Here is a 25,940-nt window from a genome sequence, read left to right on the forward strand (position 1 = left end):
GCTTTTTCCTTCAAACAAGAAACTATGCTCGCCTACCTCTGCTCTGTGTGTGTCTCTTGCTTTTTCTATGCCTTTGTTGCTCGGTGCAGTGCCACCACCCTGCGATAGCGCCGTCGCGCGCGTCACGAGAAAAACGCACACGCAGAGAGCAAGCAAACTTTCTAGCGCTGCGGCCGCCACTCCTTGGATCGCCTCTTCTCCTCACAATGGACGCCTCTGTGTTGTACGGGCGATTCGTCTCCGTGTGTGTGTGTGCGTTGGTGTGATGCTCAGCCCCCCTCCGCTGGGAACGCAGACCAGTGACCCTGTCTCTCAGACGGGCACACATTGTTTTCATGGCCGTGCGGCCTCAAGCATGTCAGCCATGTACCCAGCGCCTGCTGCCAACGATGTGTCACTTCTTGTGTCTCTCGTTGATGTATTCGTTGCTTCACTCGTTTCTTCTCCACTCTCCTGTATGTCTCTCCGCTGAACGCCGGACACGTCCGCTGAGTGTACGCCGTGCTGGCCGCTGCTGTCGTCCCGCCAACCCACCCAACCGCCTCACAGGCACACAAACCGTGCACCAATAGATAGAGCGTCAACTCACGATTCGGCCCGAAAACTCGCACCTACGTGTCACTGCAATTTCCCCACCCCCAACTTCCCATACTGTTCGTCTGCCTCCCCAGGAACAGTGCATTGAGCTGCTTGAGGTAGCAAGTGAAGAACCCGTTGATGAACAGCACGACCACCGCGCAGTTTGAGGCCGCCTGGTGTGAGGTGGAGCGGCAGCAAAGGGAGAGGCTGCGCGCCAGCACAGAACGCCTCAATGCGGAGGTGGAGCGAGAGCTGACGTTGCTGTTGGCTGGCGTCCGCGACGCACTGACAGAGGACCAGCGGGATATTCAGTCCGAGTTCGACAAGCTCATCCGCATGGTGGAGCAGTTTCAACAAGGCGTCGATATGTGGCAGCTGAAGGCGAAGAGCTCTATTAAGATGATTGAGGAGAAGCAGCGCAACTTCGCCCTGCTAGTCGAGGAGACGTCCATCCGCGCAGCGGCGAACCGCAGAGACTCCATTGATCGGCTTCAGAAGCGCGCCATCGAGACGGAGGCGCACTGCCAGCAGCTCATAGCCGCAGCCAGCAAGAGCATGTAACGTTGGAATGCCCCCTCCCCCTCCTCCTCTCGCCCGTCACCACAGCCCTCCACTGTAGTCGAAGAGAGCACCCCACATTGCGGGCCGCGGCTGTCTGAGCATGGAGGGCCGTGCGCTCGATCGCTTCGATGGCTGCGCTTTAGGCTTGAGGCGGCGCTGCCTACTTTGTGTTTTGTACGCCCCCGTGCTTCGTTACATGCTGGAACACGATCGTGGTGGCGCATGTGCCGTGCTCGCCCTTTCCCTTCCTCTTACTGTCCACTTCATTCGCCGCATGTGCGACGCACCGAGAGGAGCGAGGCACCTTTTCCTTTCGGCGAGTTCGATAGAGGCAGATAGCGGCGTATAGAGAAACGTACCCCGTGCGCACACGCACACACGAAATAGCTCAGCCACGCAGGCTCAGTGACCATCCGTTCCAGCCTCTGCCCATGCGGCAAAGGGAACTCTCTCCCTACCTGTAACGGGCGCTGAAAACGTTCGCGTGCCAGTAGAACAGATGAGGCGGTGTCGCTGTCGTCTCCAGTGGTTGACTCCACCACGGTACTTCGACCCTCGTCCTCCCCGCCTCACATCCACATACTCCAAATCGTGCATGACTGCGGCGCTTCTTTTTGTTTTGAGGAGCAGTGCAGAAGGCGGCAATTTCTTTTGCACTCACTGCTTTGACGAGGTGGCGCATGTCAAGGCTCACACACACACACACACACACACACACAACTGCGCGCCGCATCGCGCCGCGCTGCCCTCCACCTGGACGTGAGCGTCTCCGCTGCACCGAGGTGACTGACCCATCGCATCTCCTCCTGCATCCATGCCTTTTTTTTGTTTACTTGCTGCTTTCGGTTGCCGTTGCTAAACGGATGCAACGGTGACGCTCTGAATGCCTTCTTGGGATTTTTGTGGCGGCTGTGCGTCCCGCAACAGCTGTGCGACGCACCCCCTCCCCCCACCCCGTGCGCTTATTGTGCGGTATATTGTTTTTGCCCACGAGCGAAATTGTATTTCGTGCGAGTGTGCGCATGTGCTTGCGCACATGCCCTCTTTGGTAGCCTCACCTTCAGTCCATCAGACACGATCTCTCAAAGACCCGAGCGAGACCTTTGCTGCGCCACCAACCCCCCGTTCCCCACTCTTGTATACGTAGGAGTGATTTGCTGGAAGGCCAAGAGGCAGCCGACCATCAGGGCCACACGGCACGCCGTCATCATGCGACGACTGCTGGGTCGCTCGATGTGGGCCGATCCCGCCACCATCCGTGCCGCCGCTGGGTCTTCGATGCGCTTCATGAGGAACACACGTACAGCACCCTCCGCAACCGCGCCGTTTTTACGCCGCTGGCAGCTCCCGTCCACGCGACTCTCGTCCTCCTGCGCGTTTGTGCAGACTGATCGCCGCTGGCAGAGCGACAGCGCCGGGCAGCAGGATTTGTATGTGGTGCTGGGGGTGAGGCCGGACGCCACGCAGGATGAAATCAAGGCCGCGTACAAGAAGTTAGCTCTCGAGTACCACCCAGACCGCAATCACCAGCCGGGCGCGGAGGAGAAGTTTAAGTCGATCTCGGCCGCGTACAGCGTCGTTGGCAACAGAGAGAAGCGCCGCGAGTACGACGCGCAGCGAGCGATGTCGAGGGGCATGGGCGGTGGGTCGTACAACAGCGGCAGCAGCGGCCGTGCTGCTAGCGGGTACTCTGCCGGCTTTCCGGGCGGCATGGACCGTGGCAACTACCAGTACCATCAGATGTCCAAAGAGGAAGCCGATCAGCTCTTCCGTGAGCTCTTCGGCGGCATGCGTGTCGACCAAATTTTCCGCAACCTGGAGGAAGAGATGCGGCTCGGAGGCATCAAAGGAAACGGACTGGGCGGCCATGTTGGCCGCAGTTTCCCGGACTCGGAGCAGGCGTTCCGACCCTTCTTCAGCGTAGAGAGTAGCACGGCGAACGTCTTTGTAGACGATCACGGGAACCGCATGGAGGAGACGACGTACACTGACTCTCGTGGCAAGCGCTTCACGGTGCGCCGCATGAGCAGCACCGACCCAAACGCGAGTGTTAATCAAACCGCCGACGAGTTTTACCGTGGACGGCACGCCGGAAAGGACGGCCGCTACCGATTCGGCAACGTCTCCTCCCAGTTCCAGCGACCCGACAACGACTTTACGCAGAATATGCTCGGTGTCCGCTCCCACGGCCGCAGTCCGCTGGTGGCCTTCCTCATCCTTGCCGCGTGGACAGTGATACTGGGCACTCTTCTGTTCTGCTGCATTGGCTTCCTTACTCGGCACCCGCTGTTCTTTGCGTCCGTTCTGGTGTTGATCCTTCTCGGCCGCGCGGCCCGCCCCTTCTGATTGCCGCCGCGCACGGTGGAAGCGGGCACACAATGGGTCGAAGGCTTGCTGACGTTGGAATTGCTTCTGCCTGTGTGGTGCGTGATCGAGTACAGTGCGCCCTTCTGAAACCTGGCCGTCTGCGCCTCGATGCAGGGAGCCTCGTTCGAGCGACGCGGCGTGCCTGACGTCATCTGGGGTTCGCGTGAATTTGTGATGATTGCGAGTTTGTACGCGTGTGTGTGTGTGCACGGACAGATTGATGCTTGTAGGCCTGTGAGTTCCTGTGCCCGTGCCAGCACTCTTTGCTGCCTGTGCACCTGCGGCGAGCGGTGACGTTGCAGGGAAGTTGTCCGATCGTTCGTTTTGTTGTTGTTCCCTCCTTCGGTGATCCCTCCTTCCCTCCCCCCACAACCACGCTTTTGTTGCACCCGCCCGTCCATGCATCTCATCCGCGCCGCGAAGGTTTGCCGCCGCGTGGGAACTCGCGAGGCGACTGTCTTCGTTCTGCGCACCACTCTTTATGTGCGTACTTTCCACAGCGTGCGTCTGTGGAGGAGGCACCGATGAGCTAGAGGCCAAGAAAGCCGACGATTGTGTGCAGATGGCGCCAAGGAGCGCGTGTGTGACGTGGGAGAGGGCGATGTGCCGAGCAGGAAGAAGCGGAGGCGGCAAGGGGGGGCGATAGCGATGGTTGCTCGTACTCGTGTTTTCTTTGTTTCATTGATCACTCACAAGCGAGAACGCGAGTCGAGCGTCATTTGAAAGCATCGCAGACGCACTCTGACGTGTCTGTGCTTTCTCCGCCAAGGAGGAAGGCGAGCCGTGCTACTGAGATATTTTATGGCGCCATACGCGCCGTGCAGAGGTGCCGTGGCAGACTTTCAGCACGTGTGCGTGCGGGTGTTTGCTATACCGCGTCTCTCTCTCTTCCCAAGCCCTAGTGACCGTCTCTCCATGTGCAAGCGGGCTTTCGCATGAATGCGTGTCAGTTATCGCATGGAGCCGCTCTGCGCTTGGTGCTGAGGCAACGGCGATGCAGGCTGCACGAGCTTGCCGCACCCGCTCTGGCGTTGGCCCCACCGATCTGTCAAACACATGCACTGCTTCTAGCGCTCACGCCCACTTTCTTGTTCTCACCTATCGCTGCTCCCACGCCAACGCGCCGGCGCGCGCGTGAAGAGTCGTTCGCCATTACGCAGCCCTCCTCTCCCCATCACCGCTCACAGACTCGCGTATTTGTACGCTCTTTCCCGTGTGCCCTGTGCATCGCAGCCGAACAAACCCGTAATGCACCGTGCGCGGAACGTTCGATCTCATACGGGCGAGTATGCCCCAGACATTTTGGTGGTTGGTTCTTGCTTTCTGGACTATGTCGGCTACGTGGACCACATGCCGCAGGTGGGCGAGACGATGCACTCGGTGTCGTTTCACAAGGGGTTTGGCGGCAAGGGCGCCAACCAAGCTGTGGCGGCTGGCCGCTTGGGGGCCAAGGTTGCCATGGTGAGCATGGTCGGGACAGATGGCGACGGCAGTGACTACATCAAGGAGCTGGAGAGAAACGGTGTTGACACGGCGTACATGTTTCGCACCGGCAAGAGCTCGACTGGACTGGCGATGATCCTGGTCGATACCAAGTCATCCAACAACGAAATCGTCATTTGCCCCAACGCCACAAACCATTTCACACCTGAGCTGCTGCGCGCGCAGACGAACAACTACGAGAGGATCCTGCATACCGGGCTCAAGTATCTTATCTGCCAGAACGAGATACCCCTTCCCACCACGCTCGACACGATCAAGGAGGCGCACAGCCGTGGCGTGTACACGGTGTTCAACAGCGCTCCGGCCCCGAAGCCGGCTGAGGTGGAGCAGATCAAGCCGTTTCTCCCGTACGTGTCGCTCTTCTGCCCGAACGAAGTGGAGGCGACGCTCATTACCGGCGTGAAGGTGACGGACACCGAGTCCGCCTTTAGCGCCATCAAGGCGCTGCAGCAGCTCGGCGTTCGTGATGTCGTCATCACGCTCGGTGCGGCCGGCTTTGTCCTTTCTGAAAACGGTGTCGAGCCGGTGCATGTCACGGGCAAGCACGTCAAGGCGGTGGACACGACCGGCGCCGGTGACTGCTTTGTCGGCTCCATGGTGTATTTCATGAGCCGCGGCCGCAACCTTCTGGAGGCCTGCAAGCGAGCCAACGAGTGCGCCGCCATCAGCGTCACGCGCAAGGGCACCCAGCTGTCCTACCCGCACCCAAGTGAGCTGCCGGCTGGTGTCATGTAGTCGTGAGTAGAGGGCATGCTCGCCTCCTCCTCCCCGACGCTGCGAAAGGCGATGGGGTGCTGCCGATGGTGATGATGGTGCCGGGGGCACTGGAGCGCCAATATGTTTAAACGCTTACGAACAGAGCACGCCATCGGAGCAAGCAACTGCGAAGGCGCGCACAGGGGGTGGGGGACGTGCGGTGGTGTTGTGACGCGGTTGCCTTTCGAGCAACAGCGCGTAGACCGAAAGTCTTCAAAGTACGGCGGACGTGTTTGCTGGTTTGTGTGCGCCTCGCTCCTCTCTCGAGGGCCTTCTTGTCTTTCTTCTCTGGCCATTCTCGAACCTCTCTTGCATCTTCGTCCCTCTCTTGCGTCGACTTCCGTGTGTGTGCGTGTGTGTGTGTCCACACGGTGTGCATAACGTGTGTATGTATACATCTCTCTTCCCCTGCCTCTCTCTGCCTCCCATGGCGAGAGGCGCTTGCCGTCGTGTGCTTCGCCGTTACCGGCTCTTCTATGTCACCTCACAAAACGTTTCTTTCATGTTTTATGCTTTCACTTTTCCCCGCTCTCTCTCGCTCTCGTCTGTTTGAATGTTACCCATGCGCGTCCCCCCCTTGGGTGTCTGTCTCTCTTTTTCTCCCTCTCTCTGTATGTGTGTACGTGCGTTTGCGTCTTGATGCCCATCGCACCGGAGTGGGGCGCGTACAAGCTCCTTTACGCGTGTCCCCATCTTGCTCTTCGCGTGCCCTTGTGTGTCTGGCGCGGTGTGGCATTGCCATCGGTTTACACCATCGCGGATGCAGTCGACGGGATGAAGTCGACGTTTTCGAGCCACTCGATCCTTTTCTCTCTCTCTCTGCTCGTTTCTTCGCTGTGCACCGCACAGGTGGGAGAAGAAAAAAAAACTTCACTCGTGGTCAAGCGCGCTGGAAGACAGTCAGTGGGATACGCTCGATGAGCGAGGAGGCTGTAGAGGCGTTGGAACGGCGGTGGAAAGCGGAGAGGGCGGGAGGGGTGGGGGGGGAGGCTATGAGAGCCGGGAATACGTGCGCATACACCCACCAGCCATAAGCAGCAGCAACAACGAAGAAGCAACAGCCATCATCATCGCAAAGCTGCCTAGCGTAACGTGCCCACTGGCGGAGGTAATGAGTGGCGTGCGAGGAGTGCACTTGAAGCTAACCAGAGGTGATGATTAGACGAGGTCCCCTGCCCCAGAACGTGTGCCTACCCTGGAGCTTCTACATGGAGAGCCACAGGAACATAATACCCCTCCTTCAACTTTCTCTCTCCTTGTGCATCTGCATGGCACCCTTCTTTCCCTCCCCACTGCACATGATGGGCCTGCACTCGACGTGAGCCAATCTCACGGTCGCTCACACCCAAACCATTCGTGTACCCCCCGTCCTCTACCACACATCCACACTCACACCGAACACGGTGGTGTGTAGAGCCCACACATACACAGACGTATTTGGGGTTGCCACGCGGCACTGTTTGTGAAGCTTCCTCACCTGACGCACCCAGAGCTGCGACACGTCCTCCTCTCTATCGAAGCAAAAGCGCACGCACAACACCTCCCCCGCCACGCAAGCTTGAGAGGGGCGCTTGGCCGTGGCGCGCTTGTGCGACTGGGCGAGGACAGTGGGTATACCGGCGCCGTATCTGCTTTGTACACAGCGGCACGTCGAGCCGTGAGGCTGTGCGCATGTAGACCTGGCCGGCGTCGTCTCGGCTGTTTGGACTCGACTTTCTTTTTGCCTTCTTTTTGTTTTGTTGTTCCTTTGGCTGGGGTGTTTGCTGGTTTGCGTGTGTACCGCGTCTTTCACCCTCTCCGCCACCCGCAAGGCGTCCCCATTGCCTCCTATATCCACGCCCATCGGCTCCCTTCTCTCTCTCGTGTTGCTTCTCCACCCCCTAGACATCGACGCCGTCGACATTCGTCTATTTGCGTGTTTTCACCCTTTCTTGTCGGGCTTCAGTCCTTTGCGCCTTCTCACCTTTCGCGTTTGCCGCTCTTCCACCGCCGCCTTTGGTCTCGCATTCCGGGCAGCCATGACGGACGTCACCTCTTCGCTCCGCCCGTCGTCGCGCCAGGGCTCCCCGGTGCCGCGCCGGCAGCTCGGCATTCTGCCTGTGAACCAGCGCTCCTACTCGCGTGTGGGCTCCAAGGGCATGATTGGAGATGACTCGCCGCTCATGTCTCCCTTGCCCTACTACCCGCGTCGTCGCAGTGTCACCTTTGCCGGTGACCAGAGCGTGAGAGAGGAGCGACCCAACTACAACGCCGCATATTCCGCTTCTGCTCCCGTCTCCCCAGCGCGTCACGGCTCGCCGCCGCCGGTTTCCATCCTCAAGCCGAACTCGTCGTTTCCGGCGGCAGAGGAGGAGGACAGCGGCGCTGCGCCGGCGTACCAGGCTGCCGCAGCCACCGTGGGTGGTGTCTTGGACCGCAAAGACCGCGCGCGGAACTCTCCGGTACCGGTGCGCGGTCGCTCCAATAGCCGTCAGCGCCTTGCGGCGCGGCGCAAGGAGGCGCAGCTGCATCGCAGCTTCTACGATGACAGCTTCGTGGAGGAGTATGTGCTGCGAGCCAAGACGGAGTTGGAGCAGGAGGAGGCAGAGCAGCGCCGAATGCAGGAGCAGCTGAGGACCGAGCAGGAGAGGGCGAAGAGGGCAGAGCGCCGCGTCTCGGAGGCAGCGGAGAAGATCAACGCCCTGCAGCACGCAAAAGAGGTGCTGATGACGGCCACGGTGCGCCGCCACACTTCCGTGACGCCGTCCCCGCAGCGCGCGCCTGCCGAAAAATCGAAGCGCAACTCCAGCCTCTTGCGGGAGCTCGAAGAGGACCCCGACCCGGAGGTGCAGGCAGCGCTAAAGGAGCTCGCACGCAACTCCCTGGCGAAGCAGCAGCGTCGCGTTCACTCTTCAGCCCATCAGCGTCGTCGATCGATATCCATTGTCTCCGCCGACGCCCTCGCGAAGAGCGGCGAGGTCGACGACGGTGACGACAACGACACCCGCAAGCGCGCCCGTCTAGAGAAGATCGTCTCCACGCTGCTTGCGAAGAAGGCCAAGAGCAAGAGCAAGCGTAGTGTGATGGTTATCGACTGGTCTGATCTCGACTCCGACGCCGACGGCGACACCGCGACCACTGAGGAGGATGGGGAGGAGACTGCGGTGGCCCTCAAGCGACGACGCGGCCGCCCTGCCAAAAGCCGCAGTATAGCGTTGGGGACGGAGGCGACGCTGGTGTCGTCGGCGAAGCATGTACAGAGGCCGTCCACGAAGCGCGCGGCCTCGTCCCGTAAGCGCCATGCCAGCGCAGAGCCCGAGTTGGGCGACTCACTTCTTTTTGAGGATGAGGCCGAGCAGCCGATTTTGCTTCCTCGCCGGCAGAATACGCGACCGCCCCCCACTCGGTCTATCTCGTACATCGAAATGGGGAGCGGTGATGACCTGCTGAGGGACGCCGCCAGCGTTGAGCGTGTGGTGCGGCGACCACCTCGTGCCACACGCGCGCCGGTCACGCGGCAGCGCCGCGGCCGTCTTGCATCTACTAGCACCCGCGAAGGTGCAGAGGACATGTCGTCTTTCACAGACGCCACCGCCTGGCGAGGACGTGCGCCGCAGCCGCCAGCCGCGACGACAGGGGGACCGACCGGCGTCCCGCCTCGCCGACGCCGCGGGTCCGCCCCGCGCGCGGACCCCAATGATCCCATGGCCGTCTTCTTTGAGGCTGCCTTTCCGAGTCCCTCGAAGTTTGATGAGATGATGATGCAGGCTGGCGGCCTGCCAGAGACCCGTCGTGGCGGCGGTGGCGGCGGCCGAGGACAGGGACGGCATCCCAACTTGGTGCTGCCTAGTTCGATTGGGCGCCGCCGCTGATACTTGAGCGAGTGCGTGCCAACCATGTTGGCGAGTGTGTGTATGTCGAGCAGTCTCGCGCCATTTACGACGTCATGACGTTCGCTGTTCTGGTTCTTGCGAGTGCCGGCTTGGTTCTCTTTGCTTTGACCTAGACTGTCTTTCCTATCTCAGTTCCTGCATCGCTCGCCGCCTCCGTCCCGCCTCCGTCCCGCCCAGCCCTCCCCCACCACACTCCTGCACTGCGGCAAGCGGGTCAGCGGACCTCTCTGTATAGGGGAGCCCTTGCGTGATGCGGACGCGGAGTTGTTTTGTCCTGCGAACCAGTGAAAGCCCTTTCTCGTTTGTTGTTTCTTATTTTCCTCTTGAAAGATAGATGCTCAGTCGCCTCCACGCGCTGCTCCGCTGTGGTGTGCGTTGTGTGGCTGTAAGCCAGCAAGGACGCACGCACGCTCACGACAGTGCAACAGTGGCGGGACGCTTTAGATTTCGCGACGTGCGGTGCGTCGGTATGTGTGTGTGTGTGTCTGGACGAGCTCATGTGCGCTGCAAGCAACACGAAAGCAAACAAACAAGCAAACGCATTGTGTAGTTCTCGCAGTCTACTGGGCGCGAGAGAGGAGGGGAGGGGTGGGCTAGACGGTTGGTTTCCGCACCGTTGCAGCTCCGGCGTGGGCCTCCTCCTCTTTTGACGGCTGTACTCGTCACCCGCACCGGTGTCAGGGGAGACTGCCATTTGTGGGCTTGAGGAAGCTAGCTTTCTAGCCACACGCGCTGTCTCGACTTGCCGCAGACTGGGGTCTTTGCGCTACTGCGCCGCATCTTCACGCACGCGTCTTCTTGTCTGCGTGTGCGAGTGTGTGTCCGTGTTCCTCAGGTGCGCGCATCACCTCTTCTCGGTGCGCGTGTCGTGTTGATGGCGCCCATTCTCTCCTTGCCTTCTTCGCACCCACCGTTGAATTTGCACAGCCCTCACTGCTGCCTGCTTTTCTTCACCCTTTTCTCTTCGCTTACCGCCTGCCGCGTTGGCGCGGGTCTTTAACGGTTTTCTGCTCTGCGCCCCGGGCAGCAGCATCGATGACGACACTGCACGGCCAAAATAAGGTTACACGCACACAAGGAACCTCACGAGACCCGTCTCACTGCACGGCAGCGGGCAACATCGAATCTGTGCCTGAGAGCACCATTGCACACGAACGTAGAAGCGGCGTTGCCGCTTTTTTTTTTGGCAGCGAGCAGCACGTCATTGGGAGCCACACCGGTCGCTGACGCTCGAGGAAAAGTCGTTTGTCGCGTCTGCGTGTACGCGCGCGTGCAACAAAGCCTTGCCGGGAGCGTGTGCGTCAAAGTGGCTGCACCATTCTCATCCTGCCTCTGCGCACCGCCGGAGGCCGGAAGAGGTGAAGAAGCGAGCGCACGGAATCACAACGCGCGCGTGTTTTCCTCATGTCCTTCTCCCCCCCCTGCACGCAGGTACCGCTTCTCCTCCCTGAGGAACTCCGTGACGAAGTGGTGAGTGGAGCGGCGGAGATCATCGTGGAGCGCGGCAGTCGCAACCGCTGCTTCTTGCACGTCTACAGTGAAGAGGAGCGACTTGCCAAGGTCGAGGACATCGCGGACCCGGATGATGTGGTGCGGCACGCGCATGAAAAGCACCTGAGTGAGCTACGCTGGGCACGAGGCGTGCTGTGGGCCGACTCGCGCGTTCAGCGCTTTGTGCGGTACGCGGACCATATCTTATGGCCGGCGTACGAGTCTCTCAGTAAAGTCGTCAACGTGGTGCGCCAGCTGATTCTCTGCGAGGAAGGCGACAACGCAACGGCGCTGAAGAGAGCGCGCGACGTCGCCGTTGCGAACGGCATCCTTCGACGCGAGGCCACGCTCCCTGGTCTGCACCCCCTCAAAGAGACGAGGATGGAAGGCCAGGCGATCCTGTACGACGTGCAGCAAGTGCGGAAGCGCAGCCGTGACGCGTGGGCGGCGACGATGCCGTCGGTGCTCTTGCGCGTCGACGAGGAGCCCGTTGACTCTGTCGCTTGGATTGCCGAGGTAAAGCAGGCATCGCACACCGTCTCGGACATCCTGCAGCTTCAGCTTGCCACCACGCCGCTGACGCGGCTCGTCGAGCTGCTGTCGCAGCCGCGGAGCTCTCCGGCTGCTGCCGATTCCGCCTCGACCGCATCTGCGGCAAGGCAGCAGTGGCGATGTCTGCTCGAGAAGCATCGACAATGGGCCGAGTACCACTCGCTCTTCGCGGATGTAGAGGAGGCTTGTCGGGGGTGGGGGGCTTCGGAGGCGTGCGTGGCGCGCGACGTGCACGCGGCTTTGACAAGCGGTTCCAGCGTACAGCTACGCACGGGGGTTCACGCGAGCGTGCTACAGAGACTGGAACTGCATATCCTGCTCAGCCCTCGCTTTCGCAAGCTTGACAGTTTCGCGGCGGCGGAGCAGGCCGCCTTTTCAGCCCACTGCCCCGCCCGCTCTTGGCGTGAGTGTGTGGAGGAGGGTATGGTGCGCGTGGTGGTGCTGCCTCCCACCGGACTCACTCCAGCGAAGCTTGACACGCTCGTCCGACAGCATTTCCTGACCCCTGCGCTTTGCGATGTGCCCCTTGCGGAATGCTGCACGGTGAGCGAGGCTCGCAACATCACCGCTGACCTACAGGTGGTTCACGTGACGTCCACCTTCAACCCATTCGTGGTGGTGCACGGCAGCCGCGTAGCAAGCGGTTTTGCCGGTGATGTGCCATATTTTCGTTCCCTGCAGCATGAGCGCGACCGTCTCGTCACGGATCGCACCGATGCGCAGCTCCGGCAAGGCCTCCACGAGGCACCGTCGCGCGGCATCAGTGGCGCTGCCAACGACTTCGTGAGCCTTCCGTCGTCGTCGCAGCCGCCGCAGAGAGCACCGTTGAGGATAACTGGCGATGCAGCAATAGCCGCCTTCCACCGAGCCCTCGTCTCGGCGCTGGCCGTGAGCCCTCTCACGCGGGCGGAGATACAGCACCACCCGGCGATGCGAGAGTACAGGGACGCGGCCAATTACGAGGCCGTTCTCAAGGTGGCACTCAAGGAGCATGCAGAGTTCAAGGGGCGAAAGTACCAGTTGCGCAACTGAGGTGATGCCGAAATCGCGGTGGACGGGCTAGTGCCCAGAGGTGGTGGTGACGCTGATGGGTGCTAGGAGGTGCCCAGCTCTGCCGCCGTGGCTGCTTTCCTTCCTGAGACTTTCACGCCTGTGCAGGCATAGGCACGCAGGCCGGCACGCGTCGGAAGCATCGGGTAAAGGACACGCGTGCATCACAGAACACCGCGTACTCACAGAATTGATTCCTTTCATGCTGTCCATTCTCTGTCACGGTGCATCGGAGCTTAGCTGCACTCCACGCTATGCCGGGCCCTGTCACGGGCACATCGCGTGGTGCCAAGCAGCCCTGCACACACACGCCCTACAGCAACGCGCCGGCTCAGCCATCCGAGCACGGCCCCTGCCTCATACTCCACACCACCGCCGCGCTCTGCAGGTCGCCTCACACCCGCACCCGTCACGCCGGCGCCCACCTGCTGTGCATCCCCGTAGGGGTGGCACACAGGCCCCCTCCCCCCGCACCAGCAACGGCAGTCGGGGCCGGGTGCAATGCGTTCCAGCCACGCCGACACCCTGCCTACCACATGGACGGCACAAGCGTGTTCGCTGTCGCGGGCCACCCCGACGCAACGCCACCCAGGGCCCCACCGCCGACACATCAGTGTGGCCATGCATCGCACAGACCCCCCCCTTGCCACGTCGTAGGCACTCTCGGCCCTTGTCACCACGAGAAGTGGGGCTCCGGCGCTGGCAGGGGATAGGAGGGGGCGGGGGAGAGAGGGAGCTGCCTGAGCATACACCGCATACGGTGTGCGGTGTGCTGGGCGCTGAGGTACCACGCAGAGTGAGGGGTGTCCCTCTGGTCAGCAGGGCATTCGCAAAGGGCAGTAAGAAAGCAAACCGATGGAAAAAGACTATCCTTTGGTGCACGAACGTACGTTGCTGGGTTCCGTCTTCGCGAAGGTGTTCGAGGCTTACATAATGGAAAGTATGACTCCTTCTCGGCCACCTTCTTCCACAAACCCGTCGGCGGAGCGGATGCAGGGAACGCTCCCGTGTGTGTAGCCGTTCTTTTCTCTTGCGCGGGTCTGCGACCCACCTTGGGGCGATGCCGAGCCGCACGCACCTGCCATGCAATTGCCACAATCATGCTCACCGTTCTCCGTTTTGCCGACTCCACTGATCCACCGCTCATGCCGCACTCGCTCTCACTGTCTGTCGCATTCCCGCCTGCCCATCTTTTGCTCGTTTCGGGGCGTGTGTGTGTTTGTTTGTTTGTGTGCGGCACGTCCATCCTGCTCCGTGAGCACCTTTCAGTCCTCCACTGCGGTGGCCTCCGCACTCGCTGCTCACCGTTGTCGCATCCTAACTCGTTCTTCTCTCTTACAGTGAAGACTTGTAGTGGGTACAAGGCACCGTAGCTTGCTACTGCGCAAGCTCGTGCGCCGTACGTGTGCGTGTCGGGCTACCCTGTTTGCGTGCGCTGATAGAGAGAGCGTCACCCAGGTGGAGTGTGAACCTTTCGCCTTTCCTTTTTTTGTTTGTGTGTGTTTTGTCGCTGTGACTCGGGCGTCGTTCTCTTATCGCGGGGAAGGGGCCGACACACGCGCGCAGCGCCCACGCGTGTCCTCCGCACGAGCCGCACGCCCCGTCTTTTCTTTCGCTCTTTGACGGCATCACCTGCTATTTCTCGTTCGCCGTCGGCGGGATGGGCAAAGGCGCGCGATCGAAGCGCAGCACGCGCCCGTACGCGAAGAGGCAGCACGTGCTGGAGAGCAAGGCGCAGGAGGTGGACCCGGCGTTGCTGGAGCGTTACCGCAACACACAGCAACCGATTCGTAAGTCGCAGCTCTTCACTGAGATCTTGAAGCAGAAGAAGGACACGAAGCGAGCGCGTCGCGAGTCTCGCGAAAACGAACGCCGCCACCTCAAAGATAAGGCACCTGTCAAGGCGACCCCCAAAACGAAGGAGCGCAAGCGCAGAGCCGATGTCACCATCGTTGAGAACAAGGAAGACGCTGAGATCATCAATGACGAGGCCGACGACGAGTTTGCTGCATTCTTTCGCGACCGCAAGAACCCCAAGACACTCATCACCACTGGCGAGCACCCGTGCTTCCGCACCAAGCAGCTCGTAAAGGAGCTCCTGTGGCTGGTGCCCAACAGCATCTACCGCCCGCGCAAGTCGTACACACTGAAGGAGATTACTCTGTTCTGCTGCAATCGCGAGTTCACAGACCTCCTTGTCGTGACGGATCGCATTAAGGAGCCGTACAACTTGATCGTCTCGCACCTCCCCGAGGGGCCGACGGCCACCTTTCGCGTTTCCAACTTTTTAAGCTACACCCAGCTGGAGGACCCTGCGCCGCGGACGGAGCACTACCCGGAGCTCATCTTCAAGAACTTTGACACGCGACTCGGACGCCGCATCTCCCGCATGCTGGAGTGTCTCTTTCCCGCCACTCGAGACTACGCTGGCCGCGCCGTCGCGACGTTTCACAATCAGCGCGACTACATATTTCTCCGCACTCACCGCTACATCTTCGACGGCCTTGAGGCGGTGCGTCTGCAGGAGATGGGCCCGCGCTTCACGCTGCGCCTCCTATCGCTGCAGTCGGGCACGTTCGACCGGCAGTTTGGCGAGTACGAGTGGTACCGCAAGAAGGAGCACGACGCCGACACCCTCGAGTGGTACATGTAGGCGCGCAGGAACACACACACCCATGGACGTAGTCTGAGAGACGCACGCACTGCAGCTCGCGCTCACTCCGTCGACGAGGAAGCAGCAGGAGCGTGTGTGCGTGCGTGTAAAGGGGCGTCATATTAAACACGATTAACGCGGGAGTGGAGTGGAGGGGGGAGGCACTGCCGTGCTCCTTACACCCACTCCCTCCAACCCCCCTCTTACACGTCAAGCAAACAACCATAACGTAAACGAAATACACGCGAAGGAGGAAGCCGGGAAGATGGCGCCGGCGCCGTGCGGCGTGTGCGGGTGCTGCGGCAGCAGCAGGGAGACGAGGATGACCTGTACCCTCCCCTCGCCTCCGTACAAACAGGCGAGAGAAGAGCGCAAGAAAACGAAAGCATGCCGCTCTTATTGTGCACGAGCGAAGGGCGGACGTGAACGACAGACGGAGTGCGGAAGAACGAAAGGACGGTCCGGCGTCATACCTGGTCGGCACATCCGCGCCTTGTGTGCACCAATACGGTCGAACCGCGCTACGCGCGTCTTTACAATTCGGTTTTCGACCTACAGGGGACCCCCCTCTCCCTGGCTGATGACATTCCATGATGTCATTACGATGATGGCGCTTTTTTTTTTTCGACGCGCTGCGCCTCGCCCATTCCCTACGCTCTCGCTGCGGGTCACCTCATCGCATCAATCTGTCTTTCCGTCCCTTCTTCTGCTCTTCCCGTATTCTCAAGCATGTTCCTGACTCGAAAGCGCGCTTGCGAAACACCAAAGGACCATTGTAGCGGCTTTCGTGGTCGACCACAGCTGCGGGCGACGTCGAGCCCATCGAGGGCTCTACCTTTTTCCTCTGCTCCGTGAGTCGTTCACTGACTCGCCCCCCTTCCCTCTTCCCCCCCCCCCCCACACACACAACAACCTTGCACCCACAGGCGCAAGCTCAAGTGCACACAAACGCTCGCAGGCACGCCTTCATGCCGCGGTGATGTCGGATAAAGTGCTGGCCATTGTGGAGCAGCTGAGTCAGCAGAACCCTTTTCATGATCAGGAAGACTTACCAGACCCTCCGCGGCCAAGCGAGACGGCTATTCCTCGCGATCGCCCTTCCGCGGAGCAGGTCCCATTCATTCAGAAGCAGATTAGCATCCTCAGCTACAACCACCTGCCCCGCACCTTCTTCTCCTTAGAAAAACACCGCTCGCTTCAGAGCATCCTGTTTACGGCGAAGGAGGTGCTGTGCGAGGCACTGCCCATCCGCTGCCTTGAGGCAACCTTTGTGGCACTGCACTACACCCAGACGCTGCGCGACATCGACCGCATTCCACTCTCCTTCAAGTCGGAGGCGAACGGCCACTTCTACCGCCACATCGTCCTCGTCCTCCGCACCCGCTCCACTCCAGCTCTCTACGGTGCCCTCGGGCTCAGCCGCAAGCCCACGCTCATGTACAAGCCACTAGCGTATCACTCCCTCTTTGATGTAGTGATGGACTACAAGCACGAGTACGAGGCCCTCGGGCACGAGCTGCTTGACATAAAGCTGGGTATCGCCATCACACACGATGAGCACAGCCGCTGGGACCCGTGCTGGCGTTTCATTGCTCTCAAACTTGACCACTACCGCGACGGCGCCAAGGAAAGGTCACTGAAGCGCTCGCCGAAGGAGCACCACAAACCGACTTCGCTAGGCACGCTGCAAACGCACGCACGCAAGCCCGGCAGCCGCGTGGCCAACGACTCATTCTCTTCCTCAAACGGCGGTCAGACCGCGCTGCCACCGCTCAGCCCAGGCCCGCCTCGCGTAGAGACCTCCGCGCACTGCATCAATGGGGACGTGTTGCTAGAGCGCTCGGCGAAAGCTGTTGGCGCCTCGCGCAGCGAGACGGTGGCGCCTGAATATTCAGAGCGATTCCCTCCTCTGAGCACATGCGACTCCACCTTGTCGCCGCCAAACTCAGTTTCTAATGCGTCGCCTTCGCTTCCGCATCCGCCCAGCACGACAGACGCGGCTGTCGAGACGTACGCGCCACTGGCGCAGCTGCTGAGTAACTACATGCGACTCCTTCCCACCATCAGCGAGCAGTACTACAAGGGCATCGCAACTGTGGACAACAACAACAGAGCGCTTAAGCTGTGCTTCATGGACCTCGATACCGCGGAAAGGGACTCCGGTGCGGAGAACCAGCGCCGACTGCAGCTCATCGGCGAGATGCAGTCCCCGCTGAGCGCGGAGGCAAAGCGGGTGGCGGCCAACCGAAAGTTGAAGCCACCCAAGAGGGATAGGGGCATCGCGAAGAACGCGAGTGGCAGTGGCAGTGGCGGCGCAAGGCATCGACAGATCAACAGCGGCGCTGCCGGCCGCGGAAAAACGAACAAGCGCACCTCTCTGGCTTTGCCGCCCTCGGTTGGTGCGGCGGACGGCAAGGGGACTGTCCAGTCAGCGGTGGTGCAGCCCCACCGCTCCCCTCAGATGCAGCCTTCTTTGGTGGCGCCGGACCTTTCTTACCAGTCCGCGTCCCTCTCTGCTGCTTTGATGGGCAACAGTCACACCTCTCGCCCGTGCATGCCTTTTGAGCGGATCGTGGTAGACGCGCAGAATACCGGCAGCTCAGCGTCGCCGCTGTGCAGCGGGGATGGCGGGACGGAAGGGTGCTTGAGCCCGTGCGATGCCAGTCCTGACAGCTGCTCTGAGGACGCCTTTGCGGCGCCGCCCCTCACGCCGCGCAACTACGATGCGCGGAAGCCGCTTTCCCACTATGAGCCGTCCCTACGCTCCACATCATCGGCAAGCGACCTCTTTTCCACGCCCTTCTCGCTAAAAGCTACCGCCATGTGCTCACCACGCCGGTAGCCGCAGCGTCGCGTTCCGTTGTTCTCTCTTTTGGCTTTATTGCTGTGAAAGGCAGGTTGGCTCCTGCGCCGTGACGGGGTGAGGGCGACGGCGGTGACATCCTCAGCGGCTCTCTTCCTCACACTGGATTGGGCGCTCATGTCGTGCGCCTCCTGTCTTGCCTGGATCTCCCCCTGCCACCACCCCTTCCCCCCGCCCTGACGTGCGCTTTCTCCCGCTTTTCCGTCCTCGTGTACGTGTCTGTGTGCATGGACGGCGGGCAATGACGGGGCAGGGCAGACGTGCACTCCCGTGGCGAAGGCGGGGAAGGGAGGAAGTGAAGGCGGAGTCGAACACCGAAACGCGATGTTGACAACATTTCGGCTGTTCGCCAAGTAGCTCGCCATACTAGCCGACCCGGCGCGCACCGTGCGTGTGTAACTCTGCGCGCGTTGCATTCGCGCGTGCGCGGCCCTTTTCGTGCGACGGCTCGAGTACTCGCTGCCCCTACCACGATACGGCGGCGCGTACACGTGGCATACTGCCACGCGGAGCCACGCAAGGCACATTGGGAGGGCACGGCACCGGGAAAACAAAAGCGCGCCGTCTCTCTCTAAAGCCACACGTGCGTTCCTCAAATTTGACACCCCGCTATTGCACAGCTAGCCACCCCCTTCTGTTTTCGCTTCCCTAACTCTTCGTCACGCACCGTCTCTGCCTCCCTTCCTCTTCTCATTCGAAGCCGGCTGGAGCATGCGTGATTTCACGCCGCGACTTCTGCCTTCTTTCTATAAACCCAAACACATGCGAAGCCCCGCTCTATACTTCCACGCGTGAACATTCGCCGTTTGTCACCTCCACTTCCATCCACTCGCGTCCCTCCCGTGTCGCGGACGCACACCGCAACGCCCATCGGCCTCCCTTCCTCCCTCACCTGCTTTGGTGTGCGTGATGTACACACATACCATACACTGAGCGAATAGGCTGTCTTTCCACCGCCGTGATTGGAGCGTCACGTGAGTTCCACTCTGACACTCACCGCTTCTCGGACTCGAAACCGAGCGAGGAAAACGAAGAAAAAACAGGTGGAGGCACCACGCGTTCCGATCGAGTGTCTCCGTAATGCATCAACTTCGAGACACCCGGCTCACACGCAAGCTAAAAACTACCACCCACGACTCGACAGCGAAAGCCCTCCATCTTTTGCTTGTTTCTTCCTCATCTTTGGCCGCACGCACCGCGCGCTGCGCGGTCGCTCAACGGCATCGAACATCACACCCAGTGCACCGCCGTACTCCGAGTTGTCGAAATGGCTTCACCACGGCATTCTGGACAAGAAACCGCCGCACACACACACTTGCCTGCTTTTCCTCTTCGAGATGTTCTCTGCCTGTGTGCGCCTGCTCGCTTCCTTTCGTTCTCCTGCTGTCGATCTTTCGGTTGTGCCGTTTTCGCACCGTTCATTTCGTGATGAAGAGAGGGGCACCCCTCACTCTGCGTGGTACCTCAGCGCCCAGCACACCCCACACCGTATGCGGTGTATGCCCAGGCGGCTCCCTCTTCCCCCCCCTCCTATCCCCTGCCAGCGCCGGAGCCCCACTTCTCGTGGCGACAAGGGCCGAGAGTGCCTACGACGTGGCAGGGGGGGGAGTCTGTGCGATGCATAGCCACACTGATGTGTCGGCGGTGGGGCCCTGGGTGGCGTTGCGTCGGGGTGGCCCGCGACAGCGAACACGCTTGTGCCGTCCATGTGGTAGGCAGGGTGTCGGCGTGGCTGGAACGCATTGCACCCGGCCCCGACTGCCGTTTCTGGTGCGGGGGGAGGGGGCCTGTGTGCCACCCCTACGGGGATGCACAGCAGGTGGGCGCCGGCGTGACGGGTGCGGGTGTGAGGCGACCTGCAGAGCGCGGCGGTGGTGTGGAGTATGAGGCAGGGGCCGTGCTCGGATGGCTGAGCCGGCGCGTTGCTGTAGGGCGTGTGTGTGCAGGGCTGCTTGGCACCACGCGATGTGCCCGTGACAGGGCCCGGCATAGCGTGGAGTGCAGCTAAGCTCCGATGCACCGTGACAGAGAATGGACAGCATGAAAACAAAAAAAAAACATAAAAGAGAAAACAGGCGCGCAGGCACGAGCGTGCGTTTTGTATGTATCGGTTTGAATTGTTTTGCACGCGCCTCGTCAGATGCTGTGCTGACCGCCATCGACACTGGTCGTCCTGACCACATCTTCTCTCCCCTGCCACTGCTACAGGCGATTTATCCGTGCCATCCCTCTTTTCCTCGCGTGCTGTTTGGTTGTTGTGTCTTCCGTGGTCCTCTCTCTCTTGTGCTTCCTAGAAGGCGTAGTACACGTATCTACGGCTTCCTTTCTTTCTTTTCTCTTTCGACCGAGTGTTCCAGTGGGTTTCGAGCGGCGTGCTGGGACGCACAAGCTTCGTTGCACTTCTCCTTGCATTGTACGCATACACGCAAGTGGCGCAGCGCCTGTGGAATTTTCAATGCCGCGCCCTTATTCTGATCTCCAGAAGTCGGGCTCCGTTTCTACTGCCGTGTACTCGATGCCGCTCGTCCATCGGCTCGTGGTAGCGTGCACTTCTGCTGTATTCGCGTTGGCCCTCCTGACGCAGCGCTACCATCTACGTCTGTACGGTCAAACCATCTCCACAGTGCACACAGAGGACGACACGCAGGTGACCTGGGATCTTTGCCACCGATTTTTTCAGATTGCCCGGATCGCCCTGCCAACGTGGCGCTGCCGTGAGAGCGCCGGTTCCGTCATCTTCATCCTGCTGTTTGCCGTCAAAGCCGTTCTGCGCGTGTGGGTGTCCAAGGCGAATGGTGAGGTGCTGGCCGCCATGCTGCACGGCGTGCCGTCGGAGCGGCTGCCGCGGTTCGTGAGCAAAGTTATAGCTCGCATTGCCGTGGGCCTTACCGCTGGCATGACGAGCGGCGCCATTGAAGGCCTGCGACCGTGGCTGATTGGGTGCTATCGCGAGCGCCTCAGTAGCACCTTTCAGCGGCGCTTCTACAACCGTCTTGTGTACTACCAGGGAACCATGCTGGACAGCCGTCTGGAGGCGGCCGACACAGCCATCTCGACCTACTGTGGCGAGTTCGCCGAGCACTTCGCGGAGCTGCCGTACTACTTTGTGCTGCCTGCGCTGGGGTGTGTGACGTCTATGGCGGCGCTCGTGGAGCAGGCGGGATTGAAGTCGGCCCTCATGATGAGCAGTATCGCCACCACCGCAGTGTTTGTGCTGCGCCGTGCCGCTCCAGCATTGGGCCGTATCCACTCCCAGCTGCTCTCGCGCGAGGATGACTACCGCCGCATGCTCACAAACTACTTGAACAACGTGGAGAGCATTGCCATGCACGGCGCTGGTAAGTACATACTCAGGCAGCTGGACATCTCGCTCGCGAAGCTCAAGGAGTCGCTCGATCACATGGCCCTCGCGAAGGGCAACTTCGAGATGATGGAGTCAGCTTTCTCGACCTTCATGACGGTAGTGGCGCAGTGCGTCACCTTCGCCGGGGCGCGCCGCTCGCCCTACCATCGCTCGATCAACGCCGTCTACCTCGAGATTCAGCTAATTGAGGATCTCAACTCCAGCGTGAAGGACTTCGTCGTGAACTTTCGCGAGCTCTCGCACTTGACGGAGTTTGCGACGAAGATGTCGGAGTTTGACAATACGCTGGAGAGCATCGCGGCCGGCACCTTCATTCACTCTCGCCAGAACACCAACTACGCGTCTCTGCCCGGTGCACCGCTCGTGTACACGCAGATGAAGAGCATCGCCCACGCTCCCGATGCGAAGACGTTCCCGCTTGTCAAGATGGAGCACGTCGTGCTGGAGTCGCCGGCAGGGCAGCAGCTGTTCTCTAACATGAGCGTGGAGTTCCGCAGCGACGAGGACTGGGTTATTATCGGCGAGAACGGCTGCGGCAAGACCTCGCTGTTGCGCATGCTGTGCGGCTTGTGGATGCCAAAGTCCGGCGTGCTCTCCCAAGACACATCTGTGCGCTTCTTCTTGTCGCCACAGCACAGCTACATGGCTCCACAGTGCACCTTGTACGAGCAGATCTGCTTCCCCGATGCCGTAGAGGCGCCGACGCCGGAGATTCGCGCTGCCATCAGTGAGGCTGTAGAAATGGCTGGTGCGCAGACGGTCGTGTGCGTCATTGGTGGCTACGACAGCGCCGTCATGGGCCTTGACCTGAGCAACACCGATGAGTCGTACGACTGGAGCAGCCTCAGTGGTGGTCAAAAGGAGCGCATCAGCATGGCACGCGTCTTCTTTCATGTGCTGCGCATGGATCGTACAAAGGAGACGCCCGTGGCCATTCTAGATGAGGCAACGTCCATGATGGACGACACGGAGCAGGATGTGCTCAACCACCTGCGCCGCATGAATGTGCGCATGATCTCCGTCACCCACCGCGACGTCGTTATTCGGCACCACACAAACATCCTCCGCATCGTCCACGGCGGCAAGTGGACAGTGGAGAAGGTGCGCAATCCGGTGAAGATCGGCGAACGTGTCGAGACGGAGAATGCAGTTGTGTAGACGCAGACGTGGGACAGATGGCAGCCGCGACGTGCTGTATATTGCGATTAGAGGAGAGACGGTAAAGCCGGTGAGGAGTGCGTTCGCTTTCCCCACTCGTCATAGCACGCACTGACAGTCACGACGGCTTTGCTATCCTCTGTACTCTCTTTCCCAAGGCCTCCCCCTTCCCGTCGGCAACGCAGCACACACACACACACATGTCGAAGGTGCGCGCGCGCTTTACTGCTTCAACGTCCACGACTCGGTCGCGGCACACCGGCTGCTGTTGTTTCGCGTTGCTAACTCGTTTTCCCTTTGCCGCTGTGGTGCGATGTCTCTGCGTTCTTTGATGTTTGCCTTTGCTGTTGTGAGGTTGTGAGAGAGTCGGCCATCACTCCCCTCTGCTCTCTCCGTTGTCTTGCTTTCTGCTTTCTTGTTTACGTCTCTTCGCTGCTCTCTTTGTCGTGGCGTGTGTGTGGGGTGGGTGGGCGGACGGTAGGGGACGCCAACGCGATTGTTTGGCTCGCTACCGCCCTTCTCTCGCCTTTGCCCCCTCCCTCTCTTCCTCTTTCTCGGACCTCAGAGGAGCGAGGGCAGGAAATAGCTCCACATACATGCCACTCGCAGGCAGGCATGTGCATTGTCACGCAACGCCCGCATCCACTTACATAAACCCGTCTCCCTTCCCCTCCCCACTGAGAATAGCCCAGGGCAGATCACTTGCATGAGCACAGCCCTTTTTCTCCCCCTTTTTCCTCCACCACCGTCGTGTTTTGTTTTCTTGTTTTTTTTTTCGTTTCAGTTTAGAGGTTTTTATGGGTTGGCCTCCCTTCCGTTGTTCACGCCAGACGTCTCTCGCTCCCCCTCCCCCTTCCTTCCTCCCCGCACCGCCACCAACAGCAGCAGCAAAGAACATACGCACACACACACACACGTTCATGTGCGTGCCGCTTTTTTTTCTTTTTCTCTTTTTCCCTCCCTTCAAATTTTTATAACTACTTACGTGTTCTGTGCCCGCGCACAGGCGTGTGTGCGTGCGTGTGTCTACCTTTGCCCCTCTCCTTCCTGTGTGCTAGTGGCTGTGTTCCTGACTCTCCCTTCACCTCATGTATCCCTATCTTCCGCACACGCGCACACGCTCTGCCACTGCTGCCTTCCGTTGCTTATCTTCCCCCCTTGTCGCTGTTTTCCATTGTTGGTGGTGGGTGGCTTCGTGCCTCCGTGCAGATGTGTCTTATTTTTTTTTTTAGCTGCTCTTCGCCTTTTTCTTTGTCGTCTCGGTGGTGAGCAGAGGCGCATCAAAAAAGAAAAAGGGAAGAGAGATCGGTGCAGATTTGCTGCGCGATAAGTGTGGGTGCAAAGGGCTTCCGTTCGCAGAGCTCGATTATCGGCGCGCGGCCTGTGAGCGACCAGAGTAGAGCTGAGCGGAACGGGAAGAAGACGATAAAGGAGGGATGCATGGGTGCTGGCAAGAGTCGTACGTCTACCTTTCTTTCTGGCAGGAGGTGCAATCATCTTGCACTCTCGTGCGGATGTGTGTGTTGGTTTCTCTGCATGCTGATGGGCTGCCGTGGTGTGCCACTGGCTGCCATATCAATGAACATCTCCATTGACCGGGCAGCGCGACTCCCGTTTTACTTCACCCTGTTTTCTCGCTCGCCGCTCTCGTCTGTGGCCGGTCTCTATGACGTTTTACATCGGTAGCCACCTATTTCTTTTCGTTTTTTTTTCTCGTGTGCGTATGTTCTCTTGCCTCCTTCCTCTTTCTCTTGCCAGCAAACACACACGCGCGCGAATGCGAGACTAAGGAAAAAAAAACGTCGGGCACGGCCCGAGCGTCCCGGAATTATTCGCCGCTAACGCTCATCGTAAACCCAAACAAAATAGAGAAGAAAACAGAACTTCGTAACCACACGAAAAAACCGAGATGCAAGAGAAAACTGAAAGTGCAACGCCTTTTGCGTGTGGTTTGTGTATATATAAACGTATGCAGGTGCGCGTGTCTCTCGCCGTCTGCACATCATCCCGCAAACAATTAGCGACTAATGCTGATGCTCCTTTTTTTTTGCATCTTTAACAGCTGCCCTGCTGACCAGAGGGACACCCCTCACTCTGCGTGGTACCTCAGCGCCCAGCACACCCCACACCGTATGCGGTGTATGCCCAGGCGGCTCCCTCTTCCCCCCCCCTCCTATCCCCTGCCAGCGCCGGAGCCCCACTTCTCGTGGTGACAAGGGCCGAGAGTGCCTACGACGTGGCAGGGGGGGGGTCTGTGCGATGCATGGCCACACTGATGTGTCGGCGGTGGGGCCCTGGGTGGCGTTGCGTCGGGGTGGCCCGCGACAGCGAACACGCTTGTGCCGTCCATGTGGTAGGCAGGGTGTCGGCGTGGCTGGAACGCATTGCACCCGGCCCCGACTGCCGTTTCTGGTGCGGGGGGAGGGGGCCTGTGTGCCACCCCTACGGGGATGCACAGCAGGTGGGCGCCGGCGTGACGGGTGCGGGTGTGCGGCGACCTGCAGAGCGCGGCGGTGGTGTGGAGTATGAGGCAGGGGCCGTGCTCGGATGGCTGAGCCGGCGCGTTGCTGTAGGGCGTGTGTGTGCAGGGCTGCTTGGCACCACGCGATGTGCCCGTGACAGGGCCCGGCATAGCGTGGAGTGCAGCTAAGCTCCGATGCACCGTGACAGAGAACGGAGGCTTCGGAGAGAAAAGAAAATTCTCAGAAATTTAGTTGCTTGTCGTAGAAAAGATGGATACCCGTGTGTTTGCGCGGTCTGCACCGCCTGTCGAGGGAGAAGATAATGTCTCCCTTCGGTGAAATGGCCGAATCACTGCGTTGCTGCCTTGTGTGCTTGCGAGCAGTGGGCCACGTAGTGGAAGCGGACTGGATGTGAGACACCTGAATCAGCGGGAAGGGCATCCTCTTTGATGTTTGTTACGAGAGTCGTGGCTGTGAACTTGAGGCTTTTTTATTCCTATGTTTTGCTCGCTGCTCGTGTGAGTAGCGTATCTGAGCACATCACTTGCAAGTACTCGGAGCCACGCGCATAGGCCCATGTTCGTGCGTGATGCACCCCGACCTTTCTTTTTCTTTCATGTGTGTTCCTAGCGCTTCCGCAGCTGACATAACTGACTTTCTTAATGTCTGCTTGTGCCGTAGAGTGCGCACTGAAGCTGTTCGGTTGCCG

The 25,940-nt window shown here is 60.1% G+C and overlaps 8 protein-coding genes across 8 annotated transcripts; all 8 read left to right on the forward strand.

The window, feature by feature from the left end:
• Window positions 1–717: 717 nt before the first annotated feature.
• On the forward strand, window positions 718–1,140 carry LINJ_27_0410 (conserved hypothetical protein; the record flags this gene model as incomplete). Its single annotated transcript, XM_001466272.1, has 1 exon — window positions 718–1,140. The coding sequence occupies one exon, from the start codon at window positions 718–720 to the stop codon at window positions 1,138–1,140; it is 423 nt and encodes a 140-aa protein (XP_001466309.1).
• A 1,209-nt stretch (window positions 1,141–2,349) lies between these two features.
• Window positions 2,350–3,486, forward strand: LINJ_27_0420 (putative heat shock protein DNAJ; the record flags this gene model as incomplete). The annotated part of the gene is made up of 1 exon (XM_001466273.1): window positions 2,350–3,486. One exon carries the CDS (start codon window positions 2,350–2,352, stop codon window positions 3,484–3,486), a length of 1,137 nt encoding a protein of 378 aa, XP_001466310.1.
• A 1,269-nt stretch (window positions 3,487–4,755) lies between these two features.
• Window positions 4,756–5,745, forward strand: LINJ_27_0430 (putative ribokinase; the record flags this gene model as incomplete). Its single annotated transcript, XM_001466274.1, has 1 exon — window positions 4,756–5,745. One exon carries the CDS (start codon window positions 4,756–4,758, stop codon window positions 5,743–5,745), a length of 990 nt encoding a protein of 329 aa, XP_001466311.1.
• A 2,039-nt stretch (window positions 5,746–7,784) lies between these two features.
• LINJ_27_0440 (conserved hypothetical protein) lies at window positions 7,785–9,617 on the forward strand (the record flags this gene model as incomplete). Its single annotated transcript, XM_001466275.1, has 1 exon — window positions 7,785–9,617. The coding sequence occupies one exon, from the start codon at window positions 7,785–7,787 to the stop codon at window positions 9,615–9,617; it is 1,833 nt and encodes a 610-aa protein (XP_001466312.1).
• Window positions 9,618–11,042: 1,425 nt separating this feature from the next.
• LINJ_27_0450 (conserved hypothetical protein) lies at window positions 11,043–12,713 on the forward strand (the record flags this gene model as incomplete). Its single annotated transcript, XM_001466276.1, has 1 exon — window positions 11,043–12,713. One exon carries the CDS (start codon window positions 11,043–11,045, stop codon window positions 12,711–12,713), a length of 1,671 nt encoding a protein of 556 aa, XP_001466313.1.
• A 1,678-nt stretch (window positions 12,714–14,391) lies between these two features.
• Window positions 14,392–15,384, forward strand: LINJ_27_0460 (putative RNA processing factor 1; the record flags this gene model as incomplete). Its single annotated transcript, XM_001466277.1, has 1 exon — window positions 14,392–15,384. The coding sequence occupies one exon, from the start codon at window positions 14,392–14,394 to the stop codon at window positions 15,382–15,384; it is 993 nt and encodes a 330-aa protein (XP_001466314.1).
• A 979-nt stretch (window positions 15,385–16,363) lies between these two features.
• LINJ_27_0470 (conserved hypothetical protein) lies at window positions 16,364–18,226 on the forward strand (the record flags this gene model as incomplete). The annotated part of the gene is made up of 1 exon (XM_001466278.1): window positions 16,364–18,226. The coding sequence occupies one exon, from the start codon at window positions 16,364–16,366 to the stop codon at window positions 18,224–18,226; it is 1,863 nt and encodes a 620-aa protein (XP_001466315.1).
• Window positions 18,227–20,702: 2,476 nt separating this feature from the next.
• putative ABCD1 (ATP-binding cassette protein subfamily D, member 1) lies at window positions 20,703–22,769 on the forward strand (the record flags this gene model as incomplete). Its single annotated transcript, XM_001466279.1, has 1 exon — window positions 20,703–22,769. The coding sequence occupies one exon, from the start codon at window positions 20,703–20,705 to the stop codon at window positions 22,767–22,769; it is 2,067 nt and encodes a 688-aa protein (XP_001466316.1).
• Window positions 22,770–25,940: the final 3,171 nt, after the last annotated feature.

Source organism: Leishmania infantum, chromosome 27 (genome assembly GCF_000002875.2).
Source record: "Leishmania infantum JPCM5 genome chromosome 27".
Classification (NCBI taxonomy): domain Eukaryota; phylum Euglenozoa; class Kinetoplastea; order Trypanosomatida; family Trypanosomatidae; genus Leishmania; species Leishmania infantum.